Source organism: Kryptolebias marmoratus, linkage group LG8, assembly GCF_001649575.2.
Source record: "Kryptolebias marmoratus isolate JLee-2015 linkage group LG8, ASM164957v2, whole genome shotgun sequence".
Taxonomy (NCBI): Eukaryota; Metazoa; Chordata; class Actinopteri; order Cyprinodontiformes; family Rivulidae; genus Kryptolebias; species Kryptolebias marmoratus.
The window spans coordinates 25098903-25115196 of NC_051437.1; the positions used below are offsets into that span (position 1 = coordinate 25098903).

Here is a 16294-nt window from a genome sequence, read left to right on the forward strand (position 1 = left end):
TAAGTGTACAGCTTCATTAGTGCCAATAAGAAGAAATTAAGGCTGAACAGTTTCTGAGCAGTGAAATAACTGGATAGATCTTCAGTCATGTGTCAGTGTTTGCGTATCTGATAACTAATTATATATATGATTAACTGTGACAAGCTCCGTTATCTGGCTTTATTTATAGGTTGTTTCATAGCTTAGTTTGGTAAAAACTGAATTACTGTAATAAGCGTTGTATTTTGATAACTTCCGTTTCTTCAGCTGAGAATGTTAAAGATTTTAAAGTATGTCAATGTGAAGGTTAGGTCATGTAACCTTTAAGTACTTTCTTTGGGAGGATACCGAACCTTTTGGGGCTTACCACATTGAAAAGTCATTGGTATATTTGCAAATGTGTGTTGGTAGTTGGCAGCTGCTTTGTGGTCTAATAAGGAGCTTCATGGTTTTGTTACTTGTCTCCGGTGGGATTGCATCACGAGCGGTTTCCCCTTACAGTCCATCACCCTTCTGGCAAGAGACCATCATGTGTAATATCTTTGTTGTGCTTCACGCTGCAGCTGAGCCCTCCCTGAGACTCTCTCACTCATTATTATGAGTCCTAGGGTATCAAAAAATGAATTTGTGTCCCTTCTGACCAACTATTATTATCGCACTGATTGATGCTGTTGCTATTTTTAGAAACTGGATGGTAACAAGGCACTTTGAGCTGTAAGGAAAGAAAGGCTGTAATATGTGAAGCTGTTTTCCAAAAGGAGTCTGGAAAAAAACAAAGTAAGAATTATCTAATGGACACAAAATTTAGTTAAAAATCAAATCATCATAGTTTGTGTTTTAATTTTGATGCCAGCATCATATTGCATAAAGGTTAGGACAGATGTAAGAAAATACTTTTCTTTTTGTTCAACTAATTAAATTAATTAGCAGCATTTTAATAACATAGATGTTTAATTAGCAAAGAGTATGATAATAATTATTAATTTAATTGCTAACAATTATTAAAAATGATCACTTTACTATCAATTAACAGTTCAGAGTTTGGGAAAAAGGGAAATTTTAAAAAAATGTATTGCATGACTGCAAACTTTGTGGCGTCATGGACACCAATTCATGGCGTCCATTTAATACATGGACTCAGCAACAACTCAGTCAGTATAAATTGTATTAGACAGTGGGCTATATTGAGACTTGAAAAACATGCTACTTCCTCAGAGGCAGACTTTATTAAAGGTAAACTGAGGACGAAGCAGTTATACAAGTCTAAATTTTGAATAATTTTTGAAAGTGCTGGTTTGCTTGTACTGTGAGTTAAAGAGGAAATGGACCTTGTTGTCAATGTGTAACTCCAAGTCTTTTCAGAGGAGGCCTTTCTTATTTCACCAAAACAAAATCAACCCATGAACTCCAGGTTTCACAGCAGTCTGTGCTTGTTTTCCACTGAGGTCTATGATGCACTGTTTCAAGTTCCACAGTACACACTGTAGCTACTTAGCTCATTTTATTCAAACTAACCAGCTGTGTGGTGTCCGATTTAGATTTTAGACATTATTCAGCAATATCTGATCCTCGACTAAAGATGATTGGACACACTTGGCTTACCGATGATAAAACGCTGATGTCAGAAAAGGTCACCTGAGAGGGAGAGATGAAAGTAAACAAGGGCCCTAAGCTGCATCCTGCTGCCTCTCAGCAGGTTGATTAAGAAGTAATTAGCTCTAAAAGGGCTCCCGGTGGGAAAACTACTCTTATTCATTATGTACTTTTATTTCTATAACAACTGGCTTAGTTGTTCTGGAAAGGATAGGTCCTTAATATTCACATCTTGATTTATATCATTGTGCGTACTGAGGTATTGTATTCTCCATACAAAATAAGCATAATTTGTACTGAAAGTGCAATCACATCTGCTTGCTTTGGTTTTTTGTGCACACAGCCAATTCAACAAGTCATTCGCAGCTTGTTATCAGAAGTCAGACCTAATTACCCCTCCATTGCAAGTTTTGACATCTTGTCACATGTCAAATTGCAGATTTAGACTGTGAAGAAAGTCAAAACAAATCAGGGTCCAGGCTCACTTCTGCAAAACAAAACTGACTTTGGTGTTAATCTTGGCAGGAAGTGAGCTTCACTGCTGGTCATTATGCTAAAAAAAAACAGAACATTAAAAGCAGTCTTGACTGCATTTTGCCTGAGTTTTGTTACTTGTCTTTCTAAGCACTGCTAACCGGTGTCCATCAAATGCCAGCAACTTTCCAATTAAACGCAAAGAGTTTTTTTTTTTTTTAAACCTTCTTTTTTTACTTTTTTGACCACTCTCTCAAAATATTAGACTGTAAAAGGTCTGTGTTTGAGTAAACGTGGGCATGCATGGCGCACATTCCTGGTTTATGTTTTGCTCTGCTGAGACCAACCAGTGTCTGTTGGTGAACAGCGAAAGCCTCCAATTTTCTCTCCAAATAAACCTGTGAGCTTTGTGATGGAACAATGAAGACAACCAACACAACCCTGGGTCAGACCTGGACATAAAGCAACTCTTTGTTGTTCCTTCTCACCATCCATCCTGCTGAGCTCACTATCACCACATCTGTGTGGCACATTTGCTTTAATCCTGTACAAACAGTAGCCATGATTCTAAAGGTACTTTACTTTGAGCATCCCCCCCCCCCAAATTCCACCTTTTTATACTCATCTTTTGGATCTTTTACTAGGGTTGTGCATCTCTGGTCTGTGGCTGATGCAATATGTATCTCTATACAATGCTGATGATTCCGTTTCCTAAAGATGGTCAGTAACTATTGATAAGAAGCAGTACGACTAACTTTTAAATGTTATATGATGCAGTTCAATATATGTTTCGATTCAACACAGTGAGATTCAATGCAAGGCAACAAATCAAAGAAACTATCCTTTATCAATTATTGAGATAGCCACTCATAAACAGGTCTTATTTTAAAATTGTAAAATACTTTAATAAAACCTGACTAACAATTAAAAAAACACAAAAAATGAGGCTTTGTGCAAAATGATCAATTCTACCAGCACAAGATGTATTTAACACTTTTTTAGCCAAAAAGTTAACTGGAATAGTAGTTAATTCATGTTGCTTTAAGCACAGTTTCAGAGTGTTTGTTGCTGTTTACATCGGTGCTGCTGAAGTTTTCCTCCTCAACAGTAGGTGTTGCTGAAGAGAAAACAATACAGCTAAACAGCAGGAACTGCAGCTAGAAGAGCTGTCTGCTGTAAGAAATGACATGGACTCTGTTCTTCACACACAAACATAACTACACTAACTTTGATATAATTTTTTTTATCGTGGATGTCTGTGTGTAAGAACAAACCAACTTGCTGACTTTTAATAAACTGATCATATTTTGTCAGTACAAAAGCCAATTCATCTAAATTTAATCCCAAAACTACATCAATACATGGCTGCTCTACCAATGCATTGTTCACATCCTTGAAATGGTAAGAGTTGGTTAATCTTCACGTCCCTATCTTTTACCGTCTCCAACACCCTCCTCTCCACTCCCACTCTGTCCTCTCATTACTAACCTTAGGAAAAGCTTGTTTTCTTCCCTCTTCTCGTCTCTTCTGTCACAGAGCAATCTTGCACATGACTGACTCCACCAATGTGGACACAAGTTGCCATATGGGAGATTTAATTTAGTGTAAGCCACAAGCGCAATCAGCTCCCTCACAAAACCAGTCAAGAACACGACAACTTCTGCTTCCCTGTAATACTAGTCTTAATTAGAACGGTTGCAGCTCATGCCCAAAGACCTTTTGCTTTTTAGATCCAAAATAACCTTCGTAAAAGCCGGTAAAAAAGGAAAAAAAATCAAAACAAACTTCCTTAAATCTACTGAGTCTTACAAGAAATTACAGCATGGTTAGTGGGAGTTCTATCTTGAGAGCAAATCTGTTGGTCTTTCATTAGAAACCTGTGACTTTACAGTAAGTTAGCAGGCCCATAAGAGGCATAAAGTTTGCAAAAGGTTGTTTAAAAAACCCTCAAATTGATCAAGATTACTACAATTAGTTACACCAATAAATTCTCTGTCAGGTAAAGTGAATATTATAATTGTTTTTGTTGCATTACAATGTCCTGTTAGCAATTTATGGGTGCTTGCCTGAAAAAGCAGAATAAAGGGCATGTAAGTTTATGGAGTTTTTACATTTGAAACATTAGTATGATAAGCAGCTTCTACAAGAGTTTGATAATTTAACTATTGGTTTTGTGGTGTGTTTCTACAGAACTTTACCTTGGTCTGTACCAAGACTTCTTTGATGACTAACATTTAGAGAGGCCGTTCTCAGGTCTCCCTGATTCTCAGACAAAATGCTCAGCCACGTTGCAAAAACTGCTCAGAAGTGGCTTCAGGAACATGAAAAAGACACCAAGGTCTTGACTTGGTTTCCAAACCCCGTAGATCCAAATCCAATCGAGCATCTGTGGAATGTGCTGGACGAAGCCTGAGACTCCCGACGAGACCCAAAACATCCACTGCCAATGGGTTGATGCCTCAAAGGACCTCCACGGATCCCATTTTCATGTTCTGATGGATCAAAGCTGTCTGGCAGCACAAGGACAAGCGGCACATTATTAGTCTAAAGTTTTAACTTTAAAGTGTATTTTCAAGATAAATACTAGCAACAATCAGTCATGCAGCTGTCTTGGCTTACTCTCATCACTAAGAGCAACTTTTGGGTTGACTAAAAAAACTCCAGTGTGCAAAAAAATTTTATTGACACTTCATATTGCTTTTTGACAAAAAAGTAAGATCCAAAATGTCTCACTTTTGTGCTTTCTCATGTTTGGTCAGTTTGTCAGGTATCTTTTTCTTTTCCTTCCCCATTTCTTTGGATCTTATATTTCCTCTAAACAGAGGCATTTTTTTTTTCAAACCATCTATTAATAGGCAAGCATTGCTTTAAAACAGTAATGAATTTGACAAATGAACAGATCTTTTTGAACAGAAACAGCTTGATGGAGGTTATAGGAACTATCTCTTATATGCAAAAGTGTCTTTAGTTTCTTTGTTTGGATGAAGCTTTGCTAAATTTACACTCATTCTACATTCATAATATTTGCTTTTTAATACAGTACAAAACAGTTAATGTAATGAAAAATTTGAGGAAAAAATATCAGTTTTTAGTTCTTGCAAATCATTGTACAAATCATCACTGACTAGTGCTGTTTGGGTTTGCCACACCCTTTATACACATGGCAGACTATTGATTTTCAGCCTCCAGGCACTGAATCCATGCAGACAGAACATGAGCCTGCCAGATGAAGAAGCATTCAGGAGTAAGAGTGTTTATGGGTTTGTTATGGGCTGCAAACCTCCTTCCCTTTGTCTTTTTCAAGACATTATTGGCGTCCTGAGATGAGGCAGACAGACCGATGGAGGTTATAGCTGTCAAACAGAGTGTGAGAGACGAAAAATGGGGAAGATAAAATTAAAGAAACTGTTTGCAGATTCACTTCCTCTCTACCACTCATTTTTTTTTTTCTCCCAAAGTCGAGATTCTGATTGACAGGCAGGAATGCACAAAATTGCATGCACAAGCAGACCTCAGCTTGACGTGAGTCTATTACTGCCATCTTTGGTGAAGTGGAGAGTATAGACGCTGCAACAATGAAGCGGTTATTTTAGCTGCTGCCTTACAGCTGAATCCTCAGGTGTGTTGGCTTCCTCCGGAGCAGATGAGGTGAAAAACATGTTGTTTTTTTAAAAATTAAGTGGAAACCCTGGTGGCAACTAAAGGACAATAACACAACTGGGATGCTGTTTTCTTGCACCATGAAAGAAAGCTTCACATTATATAAGCTTGCAGGTGGTATTTGCTATAGGGTTTCTACCAATTTCCTCAAAACTGCAAATATATTGAATATTCATCACCTGCCGCTGAAAGGTGCCTCTGTGTGCGTGTTTCTGTCTGTCAGTAAAATATTTCCGTGAACCACGAGATGAATTTTAATAGAACTTGCTGAAAGTAATCATTAAAGACAATCCAATTCAAGATGACTTCCACAGCTAATCAACAATAGCCAACACAAAAATGGCTATAAGCAAATATGTGACAGAGTTTGGACTTCCATTTCTAGAGTACTCATATCTGAACATTATGGTACATTTATTTATTTTTAAAAGCTTGTCTTGTTTTGTTTTTAGCAAACCAGACGCCTCTTAAGTTGCTCAAAATGTGCAATTCTTATGCCCCCTTAAATGTTATTGCATCAGACCCAACCCTCATGGGCACTGTTTGTTTCCTCCTCAGGCATTTTTGCAGAGAATCAGACAAACCCCAGATGACCAACAGTGTCTCTCACCTGAACATGTCAAGGTACGACTTGCTTGTTAAATGTATTAAATTCAGCACTAAAACACTCAGATGACATCTTTAATCCATTAATGTTTATTTACCCCTTTCCTTCTTTTCTTTCCACCCTTCCTCTTCATGTCTTCCTTCCTTTGAACCCCCCTCCCTTTACATTATTCTTTTTTATATAGATCCTGTTTTCAAACATTGAGGACATCCTGGAGCTGCACAAAGAGGTGTTGTCTGCCGTGGAGACCGGTTTGCAGCCCGAACCCCATCCTAACCATGCACTGGGCCATGTGTTCCTCCAGTTTGTAAGTACTTAACGCACAGAGAAGTACATAAAACAGCACCCGAGTGTATTTATCAGCTGTGGTATGCGTGAGTTCCACTTCCACACACACAAAAAAACAAAAAACTTATAAACTCTTTTCATGGGCTACCCGTAACCACAGATGCAGGGAAAACTGTGCAAAGCCTGCAATGAAAATATCCCTTTAATTCTCTCTTTCTCACATGAAACACCCCTCCCATCTCCTCTCCTCTTCTCCCATACAGCATCACGGACCACCTTTTTCCCTTTCCTCCTTTCTCTTACAGGCCTGCATCCTGTTGCAAAATGCTCTCCCTTCCCTTCATCTTTCTTAGTCAGTTTGTGCTTCCATCTCCTCTTTTTGCCACTCCATCACACTGTACAGAGATTCTTCTCCGTTCTGCTACTCCAACACACACAACCCCACCCCGCCCTCCCAGCTCCCCTCTGTTTGAACTCGTATGGCCCCCAGGAACAAACAAAGAAGGGTCTGTGTCCGGGGAGGAAGAGATGGTGTGTCACTCAGCGAGGGGACAATGTTTCTGCTGGTAGCACTCAATCTCAAGCTCCTTCTTTCTCTCTCTATTTGTCCCTCTGTAATAATCTATCTTCAGTTCACTTTCACTAAGGCTCAGAATATGTCAGCTTGGTATTCCACCATCAGTATGCTCCACCAGCCTTCAAGACAGTATGGCAGGAACACGGCTATAAGCAGCCTGGAGTTTTACAACCCCAGTTTCAAATAGGTGGAAGCTGTGCAAAATTCAAATCTCTTAAAGCCATATTTTATTCACAATGGAACACAGTAAAGATGTCAAATGTTGAAACTAAGAAATTGTACAATTTTTTTGAATAGATAAGGCAATATTGAATTTGATGGCAGCAATACATCTCAAAGAAAGTTAGAACAGGGGCAACAAAAGGCTGTAAAAGTAAGTAGTACGAATAAGAAACAGCTGGAGAAGCATTTTGCAACTAATTAGGTTAATTAGCAGCAAGTCAGTAAAATGACTGGGTATAAAAAGAGCTTTTTAAAGAGGCTGAATCTCTCAGAATTAAAGATGGGCTGAGGTTGAATCTTAAAATAATTCCATAATATTGTTCCTCAACAAACAATGGAAAGACTTTGAATAACCCATCACCTACAGTTCATATTATCACCAAAAGATTTCAAGATTTTGGAGAAATCTCTGAACAACCAAAAAACAAGACTGAAAGTTACTAATTGTTAAATAATCAGTAACAACCTATCTGGTACCTGTTTGTGCCATGAGTGGCATTTAATTGCTTTTGCAGAATTGGCTCATTAAAATGTACCTTTACACATGTGTGAGTTGTCACGGTGCAGGGCCAAGTGTCAGGTCGTAGAATCAATTAAAGAAGCTCAACGTGGTTTTTCCATCGCTCTGTGCTCAGACTTCAAATAGGGAAAGGGCAGACTGAACGGAAAGCGCCTGTATTTCTTACCAAAGTAACTGTTATAAAGAAAAATTTGCAATAAATTGTTTTGTACCAGGGACATTAATATTATTAGTTAGATTGTACAGTTTGTGTGTGACACTCTCTGGACTGTTATTTAAATTCAGCACAAACATTCACTTAGCAAAAATTGGTTGCTAAAAGGTCACAATGAATTTGATCTCACGTTTTTTTGCTTTCTTTTGAATGTGATATCTCTAGAACACCTGGAGGGAATTTCATTACATCTGAGACAAACGTCAGCTTTGACTCAAAGATGAACAGATTAGATTTTAGAGAGGAAAGGTCATTCAGACTTTACAAAACACATTAACTCAAGATCTCCAATGTTATTTCTCACACATGATGACTGGAACAGCAAACTGATGCTCTTTATAATAAATTCTATTGGGTTTTGTGTATTTTTAATAAGGCTTCTTTTTCTGCATGAATTTATTGGTTTTTATTTATTTATTTGTGTATTTTTGAGAAACTACATTTGTTTAATTGTTTTCTGTTTGATGCACCAAAAAAAAGGACGGAGAACAAACTTTGTGCTTTTACCAGACTTCACCTGAGGACATTCAGTACATAAAAGTGTAAAAGAAACAGAAACTTTAAATCTTTTGCGTTCAACACTGGCTTTATATGTTTTTCTATTAAGGTATTGAGCTTCCCACACAGAACTTTGTTCCTGTGTATCCATTACACTTCCCTCACCAGCCATGACCTTTGTCTCTTTCACCGCTGACACCCCTCAGCCAATGGGCTGGTACCGTCTGGCGCCCTCCAGCCGTGGCCCTTGACCTCCACTAGAGGTCAACACCATGACTGGGATTTGATTAACCTCCTGCATTGTTCCACAAGATCACAGAAAGATTCATTGCTATTCATAGTCAGATGTTGCCAAGATGGTTTGACAGGAGACAGATTTTTTTTTTTTTACATTTGCATGAAGAGAGATGTTGACACAGTTTTTTTTAATCTATAAGATAAAAAAGAAATGTGTTTCAATTTTAACAAAATTGTATTCATTTTCCTAATTATGTTAAAACTCCTAAATGAGTTTTTTTTCTTTTTACTAAATGCAGATACACTGAAAGTCTTTGTTACAAGCTCATAATACTCATATTGAGGCAAAAAGAAAGCAGGGATTTCTTCTATATTTCCTGTTTCAGGGAACGTATACATGACCACTGTCTGCACCAGTCAACAGTTATGTCATTCTATATTTTCTGAACTCTCTGATTTACACCCGGTATGTTTTGACATGATGTGATTCCTTGTGTGTGATCCTACCCCCTCATCCAAGCCTCTGGGACAACATTCCAATGATGAAGAATTTAAATAAAGACTTACAACTTTATCAAAGGAACAACCAAAGCCTTTGAGCTATTCTGAGCACAAATGATGTCTTTCAGAGTAGTCCTAGAGTTGAGACATTACTCTGCAGAAGTAAAGTGTCACTTTTTTGGCTCTGGTTGGACTTACAAGCTTCTCTAAAATGGCTTGAACTGACTCTGTAGTTGTTGTCATTTGAGGAAAGGAAATACCTCGGAGTGACCTTCATGCGTAAACATGGATACAAACAGGCTTGTTGTTTTTGTGAAGAGAAAAGTTCATTTGCTTAAGAGCTGAAAGGATTATTTTAGTAGCTGAACTTATCTGGAAGTATTATAACTACAAACAGATACATTTAGATGTCATATGACCCAACCAAAACAATTAACTGGCTCAAGTCCTCAGTTTGGTTTTAGTGCAACTTGGATCATTTTGGCTCACAGACACACAACCTCCAGAAGTTGTGTGGGATCCAAACTTCTCTATCCAAGGTAGAACTTTGTGTTTTACTGTTGTTGCAGGCTTTTTTAATTATTATTACAGAATTGGACAAAAGTACACAAGCACAGTGCATTGTGTTCAGAAGTAGTGAATGGCATCTTGTTGGAGAGAATGTTTTGACAAGAGTAAGACTTTAAGGCAACCAAGCATTAATTGTTTTAACTTATTAAATGATGTACTTTCTTTTCCAACATCTACTTCATAAAGCATGCCATAAAGTTTCTGAATGTTTGTTTCAGTAAAACATAGTTGCTCGAAGACACAAAACTGCAAATCCTGGACGTGTGCCTACTCAGAAGATATGGAACATTTGCTAAATTGCTCATTTTTTTGAGACATATAATTGTAAATTTGCTGTTATTTGCTGTGCCTTTTATAATTAATCTACATAGTTGTCTCTTTAAATTTAAATCAAATCAAACATTTTGTCTAGCCAAAGTGACTTACTTAACATCTGTTTTTTTTTAGCAATTACCTTCATCTATTGTTTAAGTAAAACACAATTCTAGTCTGTTTCCAGACTGTTGTTGCTGTAACTTTGTTACATATTTACATAAAGGCCAAAATGATTTGTCTAGCTGTGCGATGTGTTGTCAGTATCTGGGGCTTCACACCATATGCCAGCCCAGCTGCTGCTTCCAGTGGTGGTTTTGGACTGGGTTTCCCTCCCAAACATGGCTTTGGGTGTGTTTGTCTTCCTGTCTGTGTGGTAAACACTGCCCACCGTTTACTTTTCGCTGCTCACTTGTGTTACACGTGTACAAAAGGCATTTCTTTTATGTCAAGGGAACACAATTTTTATTAAGCTATATGCATTTTGTAGTTGTTACATTTACTTGTGTGGAAGGAAACCTCCGTGCATAACCATTAATGTCTGTGCCAGATGCTAAAATAGGTACTAACTTTTCAGGCGTCAACTTAAGGAACTCATGAAAATATTCCTACTTTCTAACACCTTTTAGACTCAATTTTTTCCTTTAAAAGCCAATGCTTTCATGCAGCAAGACTTCAGTTGAGACTGAAAGTGACAACCAAGCACCTGCAGTTTTAGATTTCACTTATGACACTGTTTCAAATGACAGTTTCAGTTTCTAGAACTCGAGATGAAGCTCCACAGTGCATATGGTTTCACATCCCAATAGTTACCCATAGTTAGGAATGGATAATACCCTTCAAGGTACATAGGTGTAGCTTCAGCTGTGTGCATTTTCTGTCCTGCGTCAATAATGCATCTACATTGTATTTTCACAGGCTTGGGTATTGTATTTCATGTTGTAACAAAAGCTTCTGCAGTAGTTGCTGCTTTGTCTTTTTGCACAGTGTGATGCTTTGATAACAGAAAAAAATGAGGAAGTGTTGCATCTTGGCATGTGTGTATTTGTTTTTTGTTGTAATCTTCCACAACCCTGTGCTGACATCAAAGTTCAAGATGAAACAATAAGAAAACACGCACATCCAAATACCACTGCGGTGGGTGCTGGACCTAAAATAGAATATTAAGCAAAAGTAATCAAAAATAAAAATTTGCACATCAACAAAGCTTCTTCTGCACGGTTTGAGAGAGTTGTCATCATATTATAATACATTAAAAAAGTTTGAGAACAAGGACTGAATCTGAACTATAAATGCATTAGAGCTCTAACGTAGAAAACCAGTCCATAGAAAAGGTCTAATATCAAATCCTCATTTCTCATGAGCCTGGTATGAAAGTATTTAAAACAGCATGTAAACATGATATAAAGTTCTGTGTATTTTGTTATTTTTTTCTTTTGCAGAAGGAGAGTTTCTCAGTGTATGGCGAGTACTGCAGTAACCACGAAAAGGCTCTGCGGCTTTTAATAGAGCTAAACAAGATCCCCAACATCAGGGCCTTCCTACTGGTAAGACAGTTCTTCTCTTCTAGCTTCTTTGTTCTTTACTATAGACATCCTTCTTAAGCAGTCTCACTGAATTCTTAGGTTTTCCCATTATGACTTCACCAAAGTAAAACTGATACAGCTTTGTTGCACATCAGTGTCCAAATGTGCATCACTGTTACGTCTCTAAGCTTGCAACTCTTCGTTTATAGGAGAGTTTGGCACCACAGAACATGCTGCTGTAACTAAAATGCAGTGCAGGCCTTCTCCTCCAAATGAATTTGCTGCTGAGCAGCTTCTGTTTGGTCTGTGTGAAATACCAAAAAGTAAGAGTGAGTCTTGTCATGGTATGGCTCAATCACTGCATTAAAAACAAAAAGAGTTCCTCTCTTCTCTTTATAATTATTTATGAAAAAAACTCAATCCTTCCATCATTTAATGCCACACTTGTTTGTGTTCTCAGCGTCGTTGTTGGACTTATGTTTTATAATCTTCGTGTTATATATAGTTTTTTCTTCTTTTTCTTTGTCCTACATTTCATTCTTCCTGTGTGTCTCCCCTTTGCTTTTATTTGGCATCTATCCATGCTGCTGCTTCTTTTTTGTCATTCATATCACCCTCATTTCCATGTTAACACAGGAATAAAAGACAGAAACCATAACAAGGTCTGCAGGTTCTTCCTGTGGGGACAGGATGCAACAGCCATCAGGGTTACTTTTTTGTATTGTTACACTTGTGGTGCTTCCGCAGCCAGCTGTTTCCGTGTTTTGACACCCAAACCTTTGGGCACCGGACAATGAACTTAAAATGGCGACAGGGACCGTTAAGTGGGGCCCCATCTATTGAAATCATCTACAGCTCAGCCAGCTGTGGAGTGTTGGCAGCCTTTTTGGGATTGGCGATGAGATCTGAGCTTCATGTTTTGTCATTGTCTGAGTTTCTTCCATGACATTGTCCTGATCCGCAGGACTGGAAATGATGATGTGTGGGAGTGTGTTAGCCTTATGCTTCTCCTGGCCCAGTCTGGTAGATGTTAATTAGTTAGGTCCTGAGTAATATTGATGTTTCCAAAATAAAATTACTCTACAACATCTGGCTGTGTATTAAATCACCTAATTGATCTGCTCAGTGTCATTTTAGGAATTGGATGAGGTCTTGTGTTTTGTGTAGCAACGACCAGCAAAATAGTACCAAGGGTTCTTTTTAGAAATTTTAAACAAAACTCAAAGGTATTCATTGCAAATTATGAAACCAAACATTTAAAAACTACATAAACTACATCAAATGGTGCAATTGAAAGTGTTTACTGTAGTAGTTTTTCAGATATATTCAGTGCGGGTCCACACTCACTATAAACAAAGCACACAGTTGAAACCGCAGAAAACCACATGGAAGTTTGAGTCACATTACACATGGCATTCTGTTAAGGAGACTTTACCATAAATATGAGAAAAATATTGTGCAGATTTTGTTTATTTCTTAGATTTTTTTTGTCTGGTCTTTATGACTTTGCAATGAGTATTTATTTATTTATTTTTAGCATTGCAGTGAATAAAAAAGTATATGTTTTTATCTATTATGGTCCAAAATGAATCACCACTGGTTTATTTTTAGTTTTGTATTTTTGTTCAGATTTTGATTTAGTGTGAAGCTCCATGTTAATTGATTTTCACATTGAACGGAGCTTCTGAAGTTGTACAATGAACTGAAGTGTTAATTGTGTTGTAGGAGATGAGAGAAGGGAAGTGAAAGCAAAACAAGGTCAGAGCGATGAGACTTATGGCTTCAGGCTGGAAGATTACATATAAGACAAAGATGAGAGAAAGGAAGCTGGCAAAAAAAAAACTGGAGTAGAAATGGGGGTGTGGAAGAATAAAATGCCATGGAGAAGAAATTATTACAGCAGGAATATGTGGAATTAAAAAGTGTCTTTGCTTTACTTTTCATCAGAAATGCTTTTCCAGGCTCCTCTGTTCTGTTTAGACTTGAAAGGGAATTGCCACGTGATTATTATAATGCTTTAAAGTGATCTGCAGCCTTGCTTCCCACTAGAGAACACTCCAGTGGTTTATCTGCATGACTGCTTTTGATCTTTCTTCTTATCCCACAAGCTCAAAGTATACCAACAGGCAGCGTTAAATCAAAATCCAAGGTGAAGTGAAACCATGAGTGGAACAGTACACCCTCCCCCTTCCCCATAGACTTCTGAAGAAAACTCCCGTCTTTCAATTGGTGCTGTGTTGAAGTTTATTTATTTCTTCAGAGGATTGAAGATGCACTTTAATGGTTTCTCGTTGATTTGTTAGTTGAAAGGTGTGGATATTTTTCACAATTCTTGACAGTAGTCCAACATAATCATGCATCTAAATTAGAGAGAGTGATTCTTTGACTGTTTTAAATCAGCAAAATATTTGTTCTGTAATCTGAAATATTTGTTCTGGGTCTCAGTCTACATTCAAGTTGACCAACTTGTTCAGAAAAAAAATCTAACAAATAGAAATCATGCTACAGCTCAGTTTTTGCTCAGAGGATTCAGGTTGGAGGTAGAAGCAAATGACAGCTGGAACAAATTAAAAATGACAACTATAACCATGTCTAACTGAAACAAAGGGATAAAGCCAATTAAAATTGACTATCGAGGCAATTCAAGCTTTATGTTGAACAAAATTAAAAACACAAACACAAAAGATTTTTCTCTTTTGCAGAAAAATCTCTAAATGCTCAAAACTGTGAGTCAGTTACTCTGTAACTGAACTTTTTTTTTCTATCAATCATGAATCAAACTCCACCATTCACTTCCCTAACTGTGGCTCAAATGTGCTTCAAATGGTTACAGGAAGTAAGCTAAAACAAAACTTCCTGTTTGTCCTTTTTCTTCTGCCTACGCACAAAAGTCAGGTTAGTTTAAATACATATTCATAAATCCACAATTGTTTGAAATACTATTTGTTTCTGGTTCTTCTAAAGCACTGCATGCTTCTTGGAGGAAAGAGGAGCACAGAAATTCCTCTGGAGGGTTACCTTCTCACTCCCATTCAGAGGATCTGCAAGTACCCTCTGCTGCTGAAGGTACTGTAACGCCTTCTGTTGAGCAGAAACCCCTTTTTGTCATATCAAAGCCTGCTTGACAGTAAAAACTGAACAAGCATGTTCAAGTTAAGGTCATTATGTATTATGTCGATGCCAGTGACTCATTTATAAACTTGGTTAGTCGGGCCCCCTGTCTGCTGTAAGTGTTGGTGGCATTTTAGGATTTGAGCTGGTAAAGGTCACATACTTAAACATCTCGTTTTTAACCTGCCAACTTTTGATAGTTGTACAGTTTTTGTTTTTTTAAACTTCCTCTTTTATGATGTAGGAGCTGCTCAAAAGGACCCCTAAGAAGCATGCAGATTACCCTGCAGTGGAGGAGGCTCTGCAGGCCATGAAGGCTGTCTGCTCCAACATCAATGAGACCAAGAGGCAGATGGAGAAGCTGGAGGCTCTAGAACAGCTGCAGTCACACATCGAAGGCTGGGAGGTGAGAACAAGAGGGGTGATCGTCATCAAGAGGAGTTGTGACAGTCAAATCACAAATTTTGATTTGATAAACGCACATTTGTTAGAGCCCCCTATATGAAGCATGGCTCCCTGCAAACTGAAACATGAAAGAAAACAGCTGTAGTTTTGTAAAAAGACCTCACCTCCATGATTCCCATCTATCTTAACTACACTTTAGTTAGCCGAAGCACTGGCTTTGACTATAGGAACCACAGACGGGGCTTGGGAGCCGAGTGAAGGGTCCATTGCATTTTTCACGCCTCCCTCACCCACCACAACAGAGTCCTTGTCTTAGTGGGCACCAATGGGACAATCCACCCACACAGGGTGCTGAGGGGGGATGCCAACAGGCTTACTGCCCAATTAAAATAGACCTAAGAAGCAGAGCTTGAGTCTCACATATCTAGAGTGTTAAAGGCTGGGACCTTTCATACAAAATGAAAGTAAAATTAAAGAACCGGAGCACAGAGTGGGCCCCACTAGAACATCCCATTGTCTGCTTGCCAAAGTAGACTCCTGCCTCCATTTTCCTTTACAAGAAGTCACCATTGAATTCTTATAGATGTCCTCCAAGACAATAAAATCAGCAAATGGTTGTTTAACTCCGATACGCTGACATTTAAAGATTATGCAGAGTATTTCTGCTCTTGTTTTAAACAAATAATCAATCATGTATGTTTATTTATGTTCCTTGGTTCAAACTTCAATCAGCTCAGTGGCCCTTAGTTTGTTTATCTTGTCTTATGTATGTGTTTTGTTAAGTGTGAAAATCTAACTTATTTCTGCTTCTACTTTGAAGATATGTCAATTTTTTCCATTTTAAATTGAATATTTCTTAAACTGTAACTTTAATCAAACATTGTAGGGTTTTCAAACTCAAAACAATCAGTTGTAATTAGTAATAAATAGAATAGTTGCTAAAATGTTAAGAAAAAAAGCAGAATAAATGTGTAACATAAATAATATATAAAATATATTA

At 37.8% G+C, this 16294-nt stretch overlaps 1 protein-coding gene across 2 annotated transcripts in view; it reads left to right on the forward strand.

Annotated features, from left to right (window-relative positions):
* prex1 (phosphatidylinositol-3,4,5-trisphosphate-dependent Rac exchange factor 1) overlaps positions 1-16294 on the forward strand; it is an 81388-nt gene that overhangs the window by 16429 nt on the left and 48665 nt on the right. For both annotated transcript variants that reach the window (XM_017411373.3, XM_017411377.3), the window contains exons 2-6: positions 6265-6330; positions 6498-6620; positions 11695-11799; positions 14743-14844; positions 15134-15295. In XM_017411373.3, coding sequence (XP_017266862.1) covers positions 6265-6330; positions 6498-6620; positions 11695-11799; positions 14743-14844; positions 15134-15295 — 558 coding nt within the window. The remainder of the gene's footprint in view (positions 1-6264; positions 6331-6497; positions 6621-11694; positions 11800-14742; positions 14845-15133; positions 15296-16294) is intronic.